At 47.4% G+C, this 14218-nt stretch overlaps 1 protein-coding gene across 4 annotated transcripts in view; it reads right to left on the reverse strand.

The window, feature by feature from the left end:
* RAPGEF1 (Rap guanine nucleotide exchange factor 1) overlaps positions 1-14218 on the reverse strand; it is an 84101-nt gene that overhangs the window by 12468 nt on the left and 57415 nt on the right. For 2 of the 4 annotated variants that reach the window (XM_063410195.1, XM_063410196.1), the window contains exons 11-13: positions 4447-4539; positions 2790-2872; positions 1426-1537 (exon numbers count right to left, since the gene is read on the reverse strand). In XM_063410195.1, coding sequence (XP_063266265.1) covers positions 1426-1537; positions 2790-2872; positions 4447-4539 — 288 coding nt within the window. Of the gene's footprint in view, positions 1-1425; positions 1538-2789; positions 2873-4446; positions 4540-5855; positions 6138-14218 lie in introns of all 4 variants that reach the window. The other 2 variants (XM_063410198.1, XM_063410197.1) reach the window with 2 other exon arrangements.

Genomic DNA, 14218 nt, shown 5'->3' on the forward strand with positions numbered 1-14218 from the left:
GCTGGGCTGATCCTCACTCGGGGTCTCTGACTCTTTAAGGCCAGGTTGTGAAGCTCAGTGAAAGCTGAACCTTCTGCCCACAGGAGAAAGAGCAGAAATGCCACAAATACTCCCAAGAAGACCATTAAAGGGCAGCAGCACTGTGTGAACTGTCTCAAAGTGCAGGATCACATAGCACAGTGGCTCTGGGGTGGGAGGTCATGCATTCAACTTGCATGTTCCTGGAACATCAAAACCTAGTGAGTTAATTCCCTAATCTGGGGCCATTTGGCCGGAGGTCACCTGAAACGATCCAATAACTGGCAGTAGAAAACAGCCCTGCTAATTGCTTGACCCCTGCCTTACCACTCTCTAAAACACATCTTTCTTCTAGCTACTGCATTTCACAACTTAAAATATGCAAAACTGATCCACCACTCAGCCAGCAGTTCTCACACTGCAGGATGCAGCTCGCAGTGACAGTTCTATACCACTTCAAACATGTAGATCACAAAGAAAGGAAAGAAAAAAAGACACTAAGACACAGATCTGCTAGTCCCAAATGTTCAGAAATCACTGATTTTTAAATGTTTTTTAAAGGAAACAATCCGTCAGAGGAGGCTGGAGTTGTGTCTGGCTTTCCTTAGGAATGTCTTTATCATTTCAACATGCAAAACAGGGAAACAATCATGGATTACAGCCATGGAGCAGCTCTCTCTAAGATGTGAATTTTTCAGGTGACCCTCTGGCAAGACTCACAAAATACTACTTAGAGAACAAGTAAAAGCTTCTCACTCTCTCCTGCACATCTCAGCTGACCAAAGAACACTCCTAAAGTGCCAGTAAATGATCCATTCTCTCTGTTTTTCAGCCAAGCCCCCTGACAGTCTGAAAGCTTCAAAAGCCTGCATGTTCCCTCCAGCTGCATGTCAAAGACAGCGTGGCTCAAGAGCACAGTGAGCAAAGCTGGCTGGGAGTGCACCCAAGGCTAGACACAAAGCTATTTCTCAAACACAGAAAGAGTTCCTTTGGCTGCTTTTCCACATCAGTAACATCATGTCCTGCTCATTCACCTGCTGAACCTGCCATCAGAGAGAAAGGGCAGCAGCATCACCCACACCGGGATTTATTTTGTGCTCAGGCTCTCAGGTGATTCATTTCAGACTGTCAGAGGCTGAAGAGGTGGGAAGGGGCAGCCTGGGAAAAGGGCACAGGATGTGCTGGTTTTTAGGGAGCACCTTTTGTTAAACCCTCACTGATTGCTGGTGCTCCCTGCCTGTACCAGCATCTCATACTTTAACAGCAGCCTTCACACACACCCCACTTCTGCTGCAACCTAGTTTTTCCTATCAAATAAAAGGTGATGCCTTGTTTGTGCACACAGAGAATCAGATTTCAACTCAGAGTAAACCAAAGAGTATGAAAGCAAACCCTGGATGCACCTACCTCTTGCTTCAGTGTTAACCTAGACATGATTTCACTGTGGTCAATAAGGGACAGCTCATCTACTTCTTCCTCCAGCTGTGATGACTCCAAAGTATCTGGTGACTGTGGCTGCCTGTGAAAAAAAAAAAGGGAAATAACCTTCATCAAATGACAGTAAGTACACAGATACTCTGGAGGTAAATCTTTTGCAAACAAGCCCAAATGTCTGGCTCTAACTCTGTTGCTTTGTGCATCTCTTGAAAAAGAGAAAGATAAACCTTTAGGACCTGAACACTTGTCCGTCTGCATTTCTGGCAGACAGGATTTTACGATAAGTACACACTTCCATGTCTCCTTAATCCACCAAATTTTTAGTGCACACAAATCTAAGCCCTTCCTCAAGTGTATAGAGACTGAGCACACTCTGCACATACACATCTTAGTTAGTTCATGACCCGCTGTGCTGAGACAAGGGGAGATGACAGGCTCTTGCTCTGCAGGAAAATAGAGCAGAAAATCATGGCCCTTTTTTTGGTGTACATCCCCCCTCTAGAATTCCTACCCCAAAGGCTGGTACTTTTGTGCCAGGACATGTCCTCTCTGTGCCTGTTTTTCTAAAAAATAAAAATAAAGTATTTATTTATGTTCCTCATAGCTTTCCCCAGGCACAGGCCAAAATCCTATGCACCAGTCAATACTTGGGGCACATAGTGAGCTCTGCAGAGCACTCCTGTGTTGTCTCCTTCACTGCAGGGATTAAAACCCTCAAACCAACTGCAGGAAAATGGGGGAGGGAAGTTGACTGTCACACACAAATCAACGCTGCTCTCTATTTTTGCTTTAGAAATGCAATTGCAGAGCAATCTCGAGCAGCAGGGAAGCACTCACTCCACTCCTCCTGAAGCCCATCTGTTACAGCTTGCACCTCTTCATTTACATAGGCAAATGACAGCTAAGAGCATTAGAAGGGATATAAAACCTCCTGCTCCAGGGCCTCAGCCAGCCTCTAACTAGCAGGGTTAGGAAGAAATTTCCCTCTGCAAGACTATTCCAAACAGCAATACAGACTCTTTTCACACTTTTCCCTGGAAGCAGGAGGGAGCAGTCGGTGTCAGGGACAGCACTGAGATGGACTGAGGATGGCTAAGGCTGCATTAACCCCCACAGGCTCCCTGAGTTCAGCAAGGATATATCTTGCCAGGATTCTCCTCGTTCAGCAGAATCCCACCACGCACTGGCTGTGCAAAAGAAGTGGGCTTAGAAGTTCAGAGAACACAGAGGAGGTTCAGGGCAGAGCAGGCAGCCCCGAGGATGGGTTGGCAGAGGGGATTTGGGGCTCTGCACCCTCTGAACCTGGAAGAGGACACCAGGGGACCAAGGCTCACCTTTCAGCACCATCTTTGCCCTCCTTCCCCATGGCACTGCTGTTCAAAGAGGAGTCTTTGGAGTCTTTGACAGGGGGAGATTCCTGCCAAGAGAAAGGAGTTTTCCATCATTACACGAGGTCCTTGAGCCCAGCCAGCCTTGCATTTACAGTCTGCCTGCCTCTAAATGGCCCTTTACTGTAAATTCCTACAGAGTGGTTAAAGATTGATGCAAGTTAATGCCAAATGCCAGGAAAACACAGAAGTTAATCAGACAGGAAATTTGGGACCATCTCTGGAGACTAGTGTAATTAGTACTGTTTGCTTTTAACATTGTGAAATGATGCTGAAAGTTACAACACAAGTCAGCTGTTGTCTTGGATTTTAACCCTCTCATGACCTTTTATTTTTCCTCCAGCCCCTCCCATTGAAATACACTTTGCCTCCTGCTTTAATCCAAACAGACACAATCAGCTCTGAGCTCTCCAGTTTCAGTTCCCCTCCTGACCACAGCCCCCCTGCCTCAGGGGGTGGATGCTCACTGCTTCCTACCTCCCCTCTCTCCCATCAGGAGAGGTTTTGCAACGATGCAACATTTCCACTCCACGACTCAGGGCTGTGGAAATGAGGCTAATGCAAAAAAGCAGAACCAGCTGAACCCGCGGCACGGAACAGCAGGTAGGGAGCTCAGAGCAAAGATACAGCAGTTTAAATTAGCCATTTATTAAGGAGACAAATAGCCATGAACAGCAAATGGGAATATTAATCCAACAGTGTCGGAGTTCAGAATTATTTAACATCATGCAGAGTGAAGCTTGGAAATGCAACCTAGTGAACAGAGAGGACTGAAACCACCTCCATGCTACCCACTCAGCATGGAAACACCCTGCTGAGCCTGGCTTTCTTGGTGTCTGCAGGATTTTTGCAGACTCTCTCTGTAAAGCCCTTTGCTTCAAAGTTGAGAACCCGCTCACAGCTGCCCAAAAGGATGGGCCTGCCCAGATGTGTCTCCTGAGGGGAAGTGATGGGAGCACTATCTCTTGGCGTATTTAACACCACCATGAATAAAGGTCTTGGAGACATCCTGCAGGAGATGTGCCTTCCAAGAGGAGGGCAGGCAAAAGGATCACCACGGAATTCTGCCAGTTTCCTGTGACCCAACAGGAAGATGGGACCTCCCAGGAATGGAAAACGCCCTGGCTCCTCTAGGAAATAGCTAAGATACAAGGCTTGAGTAAAGGAAGAAACAGCGTGTGAGTACAATGCTGAATCAATCATTTACTTTGCAACCAAACAGTGAAGGAGAAAATAAATATTTAGTGCAGAAGGCTTTCTGTATTAAAATAGGGAAGGCAAAGCAGTTATAAGAAAAGATGTGGCCCCAGGATGGCAGAGGGTGAAGCTCTCTGGAAGGGAACTTCACGCAAGCAGCTCCAAACAGCCAGCGAAGCGCAAAGGAAACAGCGCGGCAGGAGAAGCCATCCCTGACTCCTGCCAGGGCTCAGAGTGACCCCAAAAGCATCTCCTGCTCTGCATCTGCACCAAGAGGGCCCCCAAACCTGCAGCCAGGAGTGGGCAAGCAGAGGGGTGGCTGGGGAGCTGGGGCAGCAGGGAGCTCCAGGGTGTGCAGAGGTCGGCATGCACCGGGCAGCCCCCGCCTCTCCGGGCTCTTACTTACTCCTTCAGAGCGAGGGAGTTCCCCGTTGCTCTGGCCAGAGGAATACAGATTGACATATTCACCCTCACCAGCCTCCTCACTGGCGTTTTCACTCTGAGGGAGACAGGATGAAAGGAAATCCGTGATGGTGCCCCCCACCAGCGCTTCATGGCAGAGAGGACCTGGGAGCAGAACTGCCCTCGGCAGCTGCCGTCAGCTCCCTCGGAGCTGTTCTCTGTCTGTGGCCAACAGCTGTCACTGAGGCTGCACCATCCTGGGGGCCATTATTTCTGCCTCTGGAGGACTATCCTGAAGGCCTTGGGCAGCAGCAGGCACTGCTTTGCAAGAGCTGTGGGCTCCAGGTGAGACTGCCAAGGTGCAGTGGGTGGATTTCAAAGTGCTGGAAGTGGAACGGTCAGAGCTGGACACGGAGCTCCTGTCGTACCTGTCCTGCTGAGTCCTATCTGTCCTGCTGAGTCCTACCTGTCCTGCTGAGTCCTACCTGTCCTGCTGAGTGCAGACCAGCCCTGCAGCCCCTTGGGCATCACAGGTATCCCCCAAACTCAGCTACAAGCCCGGGCTAAACCCACCACACCAGAACAAACCAAACTCTGGGATATAACAAGGATCCAGAGCGAGGAAGATGCGAAGCAAGGTCACGTCCAAAGCGTGAAAAGCTGCACATTTGCTCTGTAATCAGTGACCCTCTTCCAAACTTGGCAGAGAGGCAGCACTAGCATGCCCTGTGCTGACAGCTCTAATCCCATCAGCTCTCAGCTTCGCAGCGGGCCAAAGAGGAACTGTCTTGAAAATGAGGTGTTCAAAAAAGTGTCTGTAATGGACAGAGCTGCTCAGTGATGTGCAAAGTGATGTGGGACCTCAAACCAGCAGAGTGGGAACAGTGTTAGCCCAACTTCACCAGCATGTGACCACCTGGCACAGCACACAGCTGGGTGATGGGAACTGAAGAGCAGGAACCTGGAGAGAACAATAGATTTTGTGCACAGGAGAGGCAGAGCTGGACCGTACCCTCTGCTCCTGGACACTTAGGAGGGTGCAGGTGGCAACTGCAGGATGTGAACTGCTGTTAGGAGCCTGTATTTAGTAACTACCAACCTCACAAAACACTCCTTTACCTCCCTCAGCTTTGCCTTACAATTGCAGGAAGCTACAGCCAACTCCCCTTCACCAGCATTTGACATTTTGTGTTTCCTACATACGTCTAACATTTTCTAAAACCTGCTGAGGTCGTCCATTTCTGTCTAGCCATTTTTATATGAAATTTCCTCTCTGCAATTCACTAGACTAGACCCCAATTTAGCATGTATTAATACAAGTGACATTTTCTTAAAAAAAACACCACCAAAAAACCCAACAAATGAAGGCAGCCTCGCGTTAAGGTGCGTCATCATCTCTTTGGATAGTCTCACCGAAGGCGTCTGGAGAGAATCAGTGAAAGAGGTTTCAGAAGGAAGGCAGACAGGAGCATTCCCATTAAAGCTGCTCTCCTGAGAAGAGGAGTTTGGCACATCCACAGTGCTGGGTGACTGGCTGGCTGCAGCGGGCACCGCTAGGTCGGGGCTCTGGGATGGATGCACGGGCGGAAAAGGCGGGGTGGAGCAGGAGGAGGAGGTAGAAGAGAGGAAAGGAGGTATGGAGACTTGGTTGTGAGGCACAAAGTCCTGGGAGTAGGACCTAAACACAGATTTGTACTGCAGGACGCAGAGACACAACACAAAAACAAGGAAGATGGGGAAAGGAAAGAGACAGACAAAAGAAAAAGTAATTAGATTGGCAGCAGCGTAGCAGTGACAGCACAAGGCATTTCTAACACAGGCAGCACTATTTCACCATCCACACACTAGAGCAGGAATTGCTACCTGGGATACATCACCCAGCTTTTTCCTGGAGAGGAGTGTTCTTGCACCACTGCTCATCTCACAGGGAAAGTGAGCTGCAAGTGTGACCTGCAGTATCCAGCCTTTGCTAGGCAGGGGAAAACCTGGGGATCTCAGAACTGCTAATGCAGAATGACCCTGAGAATCCCCTGAGTGGAGGAAAGGATGTGAAGGCACACAGAAAGCACAGCTCTGAGCACACTGGAAGTATCTACATAGAGAAAACTACTTCAAGTGCTTATTGCTTTTCTGGGATTTTCCACAGGATCCAAATTTAAGATGCTTTTTGCTCCAGCCCTGTAATTTAACAGCTACTGTGTCAAGTCTGTTCCAGAACACACAGCTCCCAGGGAGGAGTGGCTGGATACTGCCTTCAAAGTTACACTGAAGGATAAAGGAGATTATGCTGCTACTCCTTCCCCTTCGTGAAAAACAGGGAGCAAAAATGGTAATTGCCCTCCGGAGTGATGAATTCCTTATCAAACCGATCCTTTAATGCAGTGCCTTGAAGAGTCAGCTGAAGAGATGAAAAGAGATCATCTGCGTAAAGCTTTATTTCACTATCTCTCCTAATCATCAGATTACTGCTCAGATAATATTAAACAGAGTGCAGTGGGAATATATTGTGCCAAGAAAAACAAGAGCAACCCTCTGTCTTTTAACATCTGGTGCTAGTAAGATTTGCCATCGGGGTAAGTCCAAAACAAAGCTGACAACCATTAAAAAAAAAAAAAAAAAAGACAATAACGCTAAATCTGCTGGAGAGGAGTTTATTTTAAAACCTACAAAGCTGGTCATAGTCAAGTGGACTGAAAGAAGAATCACATCATCCAAAAAACCCCAGGCTGGAACGCAGTTGTGGCGCTGCTCCACTGAGGGATGTGCTGCAGAAGGACGGTGCAGTACAGAGCTCTCAAGAAGCACTGGCACAACTTGCTCAAACCAGGCTGAAAAGTGACACCACCGTGATGGAAAAGAGAATTAAAGGCAGGGCTTGGAGAATTCAGGCTACATTTTCTCAGGGGAGTTGAGTGGGTAAGAAAAAGCAAAGCTTAGTCCATCACCTGAGCCCCAGCAGCAGCACCCAGCTCAGCAGTAGTATTTTTTGTTTCTACCTAGGAAAGATGTGGGCTTAAAAATCTAAGCTGAGAACAGCCTCAGGCCAGAAGCCTGGTCAAAAAAGCTTTTCCACTACAAAGGAAAGGAAATGTAAAGGTCAATGACTAGACTTTACCTTCCACCACCTTAATCCTTGAGTGGCTGTGCCTTGCATGGAGTCCAGCAGTGCTCTGGGTATATTCTCAGGGCCCAAAATAAATTGCAGGTCATAATACAGAGGAGGGGAGGGGGATGCTTTGGAAAGAGAGCTTAAAAGACTACTGAAAAATAATGAAAATGCAAATCCCCACCATGTGCCTGTGGCTAAAAGGAGACTGGCTCTAGGACAGGCTCCTCTCTCTTCCTGCCCATTTCTTTCTGGATGAGCAGCGCTGGCTCCAGGGACACTGTCAGCTTTTGGAGCTGCCTCAGTAACAATGACAAGTCTAATCTCTGTATTTACTTTCTGCCTGGATAAATGCTCTACATTTATTCATTTTCACTTGCATGGCACAAACCACTAAATCCCTCCTAAGACACCAGGCTCATGACATCATCTTGGCTCAGCAGATCCATTATGCCCGCCTGGTATTTCATGATCTCACTGCCTTTAATAAACCAACGATCACCCCAAGTCCCAGCCTAGACCCCAAACCACTGCTCAAGAAGGCACTCAAAGAAACTGCTGTGCTGATAACAAGATCCTTTGCTCCTGTAGAGGAAATAATTAGCTCCAGGAGAAGCTCTGTGCCAGCTCCCCCATCGCTGGATTTCCTGCACCCACGCTGTCCCTCACTTTGTAGTTGATGGACATCTTCCACCCAGGAGGTCCAAGGGGTTTTGTCCCTGACCTGCTGAACCCAGAGGAAAAGCCAGGCTTCTGCAAGGCAGCAGTGGAGCTCACGCAGGGCAGGAGTGAAAGGAAATGACTGTCCTCAGCCAAGTCACTCTGGGACAAGCAGAGCCCTGCGTGAGGCGCTGGCAGGGTTAGCTCAGGGCAGGCTCTGCCTCCCTGCCTGCAGCCTGGACCAGCAGCTCAGAGAGATGAGTTACTGCTCCTGGGGCAGGAACATTTGCACAGCTCCTGCCTCCAGGAGTTTCACACACATTAATCCTAATTTGAAGGCAATTTAGACCTAAATATAACACAACATTGCAGAAATTTTAGAAGTTTGAATGCAGATAAGTCACTATTGACAATCACTGTTTGTTTCTCTCTACCTGGCCTCATAATACACCTTCAGAACAACTTATTAGAATGAGAGATGTTGAAAATGCCAGTTTAAGGCCCAGGTACCGATGAAAATGCATTAATCTTAATTATGTGATCCGTGAACAATCATTTAAGGATGCAGACAGGCTCTCAGCATGCTGTTAACAAAGGGACCAGTGCAGAGAAGCCTTTGGTGTGCTGGCATTAATTAGTCAGCCTGTTCTCAACTTCCAATCCTGTTGTAAAGTTGCATCTTGTAGAAAGGGAGCCAGGGAGCCCCCTCCTTCCTCCGGAGCCTGCAAGCAGCTCTGGAATTCCAGTTATGCAGCCGTGCTGGGACAAGAGCCAGGAGTGAAGCATACTTTTGAAAGGGAAAAAAACCCACCCTGCAGTGGAGATGATGTCCATATGGCCCCCATTCCTGCTGCTCCCCAGCCTGACCCAGCCCAGCCAGCAGCTGCCCCAGGAATTGCAGCAATGGCTTCCACGGGATCTGGGTGTTGTCCATCTCCTGGAAGCCTTGTCATCCTCTAAAACAAATACTTTTTTTGGGAGGGGACAGTCCATTCACAACTGTCACAAGGAAATAAGCCATCTTTTAGTGCTCACCCCAAGAGGGAACAGTTTATCTTGGGAATAAATCAGTGCTCCTTTTACTCAGCTTCTCAGAGCTTTCCTGCAGGGTCAGTAAGGCCCTGGTTACGGCTTCACAGACACAACCTCCTACTCCATGGCTTTGATTTAAGTGAACTATTTCCAACTAATTTCTGGGAAAGCTACAAACAGGGTGCAAAAGGAGTCTTTGGGAAAGGATGCTCTCCTGTATTCAAACCCTGACCACACTGCCAGCTCCCGCCACAGGGCCAGAAGAGGGGCTCCCAGCATGAATGAGCCTGAGCTATGACAGCAAAGGGCCGAGACGGGGAGAAGAGAGAGCTCCCTCTCCTCTCACCAGTGCAGTGGTTTGTAAAAAGACCTCTCTGCCACTTGGGAAGTGCTTGCACAAAGCAAGCTTTGAGCTGGAGCAGTCTTGTCTCCTGGGAACAGCAGGAAGCAAACGTGCCTGGCCCTGAACATTTACCACACACCGTGACACACAGAGGTCTCCCAGAGACAGCATCTTTCAACCTTTTCAATTTGCTGCCTTTGATTTTTTGTAATGGTGAATATTTCAGAACAGCTTTCCATCATTAAAGGCCTTGTTCCAGGATGTCCCAAAGGTCAGTGACATTCTGGCTGTTTATTTGGATTAGATGGCAGGAGATAAGCACTCTAATAGAAAACTTATTTCAGGAGTGATGCTTCTTCACACTCACCAGGCATGGCTGACCACAGCTAACAGGGAGACAGGGATATATATGCAGAGAGTCAGTGGTTGCAAGTTACAGCAGTCTCCAAACCAAATCCAAAGTGGAATTCAATTATAAGGCTTACAGAGCATCTGCAGCATCAGCAGACACAGTCTTTACCTTTTAGGCACAGCCCTCTCAGTTACCCTATGGACTTCTGCCAAATTAATCTGCCATCCTGCCAGACACTCCCAGATCAGGTAGAGCATCAGACTCCCAAAGTATGAAGCTATCAGAGGAAAGGATCAATCTTTTAGATCTCCTCTGCTAATGCTATTAAGGGAACTACGTGGGCAACATGCCAGAACTGGATGCCCAAATTGTAACAGTACAGAATTATGTCCACAAAATACTGGGTGTTGCAAAGTCGTTAGACCCTAAGAATATAATTGCACAGACAACTATTGGAAAAGACTTCCTATCTCATGACACAATGCTGGGCTTCCAGGTACTCTTGCTAATGAGGAAGGAAATGCTCCTGCAATGAATGGCTGGAAACACAAGCTGCCAACAGAATGGCTTCAAGCACTGCCACAGGAAGGGCAGCAACTCCTCAGGCTGGAATGTTTCTCAGCAAGGCCTCTGACCTGGCTGCAGAGCTGACTTCCCTGGTTTTAACTGATGGTTAGCACAGTAAAGGGATGGATGGGGCTTGTTGTGTCTCCTGGCTTCTGCACAAGAGAACACAAAATCCAAACTTCTCCTTGTGGAGAAGAGATTTCTGCACATCTTTGCAATGATACAAATAAGGGGGCAGCAGGGGAAGAAAACATTTGTACGATTTATTAACCATGCTGTCATGCACCTCTCCTTGGAAAACATCAGAATTCAGCTCAGTTGCACCTACAGCATCAACTCTTTAGCAGATCAAGAGTCTGGAGACCAACACAAGACTTCTAAAAAATCAGTCACACGAAAAACATGGGGTGTGTGGCCTATGAAGTCAACATGGGACTGGTTAGAAAGACCTACAGAGACCTGCAGTGTTCCAACTGCAAGGAAAATGTATAAACCCCCAGAGGAAGTGGTTTTCAGCAGCAGGGTCCAGTGATGCCAGCAGGCAACAGCACTATTAATCCCAGTGTCCAGCCCTGCCATGGGCAGTGGAAATTAACACAAACACAGAAGGAATGCTAAACAGGAAAGGCAAAACAATACCTAAGTCAGGGCAGCTGGTTAAAGGGATGCAAATCTTTTCAATCCCCTTTCCCTCTGCTCCAAATTAAGGAGCCAAAACCTCAGGACAGAAATGAACAAACACATTACGACTTCCCAGCCGTGGTTTGAGGCTCCCACCAAATGAATGAGAACAGCTCAGTCTCTGCTGAGGGCCAGAGCCTGGTGTGTGCTGCAGGCTGGAAGTGAGCTACAGGAATGGGAACAAGGCAGGAAAACATGGCAAGCACATGTCTGCACTGTGCACGGCTCTAATCACTTATCTGACCCCCCTCTTCCTGAACATACATCAGCACACACATAAGAAAGAGAAACAATTGCTGTGAATTTTCTGTGCACTTGCTGGGTTTGTTCAAGAATGGTGAGAACAAGTGAGAACAGAAGCTCTGAACTGGAGCTTTCATAAGGAAATCACTTGCGCCTTCTGCTGGAATCTGACAGCCAATTGGTTTCTGGAAAGTTCCTGGGAATGTTTCTTAATTAAAAAGAAAACATAAGAAAAAACCCAACATTTTGAGAAAGGCAACTTATTTCTCCCCAGTGAAGGATGCAGCCAAATTTCCACTAATGGCATGTGCGTGCCTTGGAGATACAACTGTTCCTTGTTTCAGGGAGCAAAAGCTTCCACAAGACTCTCTGCAGCCCTTGGTGGAAAAAATGTGTGGATGGGCAGCAGTGGAGCTTGTCCTGGATGATTTCCTCTACCAGTGCAGAGTTCTCCAGCTGCCAGGAAGTAACGAGATTTCAAGATCTGATTATTCCTGCTGCTGGGATACCTGCCCACCCATTTCCAGGCAAACAGCACAAGGACTGATGAAACCAAGGGACAGCAGCTCTGTGCTCATAAGAAGAAGGGAGGGAGGTGATCAGCTGGAGAGAAACTACTGCCAACCATAACCAAGGACAATGGCTTCTTGTTGTGAACCTCCTTTCCCACTGCTTAGAACTTTCAGAAGAGGTGGGAATCCCTTGAATGATTCTTGACAGCACAATCCAGTTGTCCCCTCAGTGTGGGATTTAATGGCTCAGCTGTCCATGGGATGGGGAACACGATGCAGTTCCTTAAAACCCCAGCCCACAATACCAACACAACCCCTGCTGGCACAGAGGCCAGACACGAGTCAGACTTTTTTAAAAAACAGCTCCACTTGCCAAACCTATGAGGTCTGGTCCAGTTGCTCAAGATCTGCCTCTATCCAGTAAAAGCTATTACCTCTGACACAATTTCCTGCCAAGGAGGGAAAAGCACAATTAGTGGGCTGAAAGAGCAGTGGTGGCAGCTGGGCTGCAACAGCCCCTTCAGTGGAGGAAAAGGAGTCAGGGCTCTGGAAAAATTCATCCAGGAAAAATTAAAAGATGCTCTGAACAACTTCACCTCTTTTCTGCTGTCTGAAAACAGTCTTGTTAAGCTGTGTAAATCAGGAGAAAGGCACTAATCCTTCACCTGGAGCACAGAGCTAAGGGGATAATGAGCAGAACATGGTGCAGGCTCGGCCTCCCTGCTGCTGGCACTTGAACAGATGGGGACAGGGACAGGCCCTCCCTGGGAGTGACTCCTGTGTCCTCCCCAGGCCAGTCTCCAGGGGAGGAAAAAAAGCACAGGACACTTTCTGAAAACTGGCTACACTTGCAGGGCCTTGCTGACACTGGGTCAGTTGACAGCCATCGAGGTTTGCAGCTCAGACTCCCTGGTATTGACCCAAGGAGGTTTTTGCTTCCTGTGCAGAATGAACACCCTTTATGTAGGTGATATATAACTTCAGAAGATCTGACAGCCACTGCTGCTGTCTGGGTATACAAGAGGTGAACTGCTCAGCTGGCAGTGTCTGAAAGGTGTGCTCCCCCTGGCACTGACTGTCACTGGGGCTGGTGGCACCTAATCCTGATTTTTGCCAGGTTTATTGCTCCCCATCCCTCCCTCGAGTGGCCTTTCTCTAGGGACAGAGGAGAAATGAAGACAAGGGAATATGAGGAGCAGAGCAATGTCCTGAAGTGCTACTGGTGCAGCTCGTGGCATCCCTTGAGAGAAAGCTCAAGGAGCAGATTGCAGAGGGGCTCTGCTCCTGCCAGTGCTGATGGAGGGAGCCAGACCTCTACAGCTGCTCCACATCTCTGTCCTGTTAGGGACACGGGAAATGGGATAAACCATGGCCATGGTTTTACACGGATCAGCTATGATGAATGTAAGGACATTGGTGTTTTGCAGCTCAAAGAGACACTTTCATACTGAAAATCTCATTTTTTGGCTGTGAAAAAGTAGACCAGATAAAGTAATGAGAAACTACAAAATTATCCTACTTTAAAGGCACTAATGGAAAAATCACCATTTTTAATTCAGTTTATTTCCTTTGTGCATTTGACAGTGCACTGTCTCACTGTTCTCCTTGCTCCTCGTGCTCCAGCCATTTATTTTACCTCTCACCAAATCCCTGCAAAAACGAGCAAGGATTTTTTAATGAAGTTTCAACATTTCTTAAAATAATATATTCACAGTAATGTAGTCCAAAGTAAGATGAGAATGGGTCAGAGCAATTTAATAGGTAGTAACCATTTAATCCAACAAGGACACTTTCTTAAATCAAAGTGCCCATGTATTTTTAGAACATTATAGAATCATATTTATAGCCTCTCAATTAAATCAAAAATAGTCAAGTACTTTTATCTAGTCCTACAGTTCCATGTTTTGCTTGCAAGGACCACTACCAAGTCAGAGAGCTGTACAATGCAGGACTTTTACTTCAAATTTCAGAACTGCTCACCACAAATTTATGCAAACACTAACCTTGGCACCCCTCAGCCTTTTCATCCATGCAGCAAAGCTGTGATACTGCTCTCTCTCACACAAGTGGAAGCCAAAAGCTTTCATTCATGGCTTGTGAAGTAGCTCTACTTGTAAAGCACTTGAATACTTTCTTCTTCTTTGGACCAGTGATTATCACTAATTTTTAAAGAATGAGTAAGTGCTGAAACGGGAAGATAGCAGTGGCACAGTGGGAGGATACTGTTTTCAAACATTTAATATTAACCTAATTGAGCACTTCTCAATCTTCTCAAGTCTT

This window comes from Prinia subflava, chromosome 12 (genome assembly GCF_021018805.1).
Source record: "Prinia subflava isolate CZ2003 ecotype Zambia chromosome 12, Cam_Psub_1.2, whole genome shotgun sequence".
In the NCBI taxonomy this organism is placed as follows: domain Eukaryota; kingdom Metazoa; phylum Chordata; class Aves; order Passeriformes; family Cisticolidae; genus Prinia; species Prinia subflava.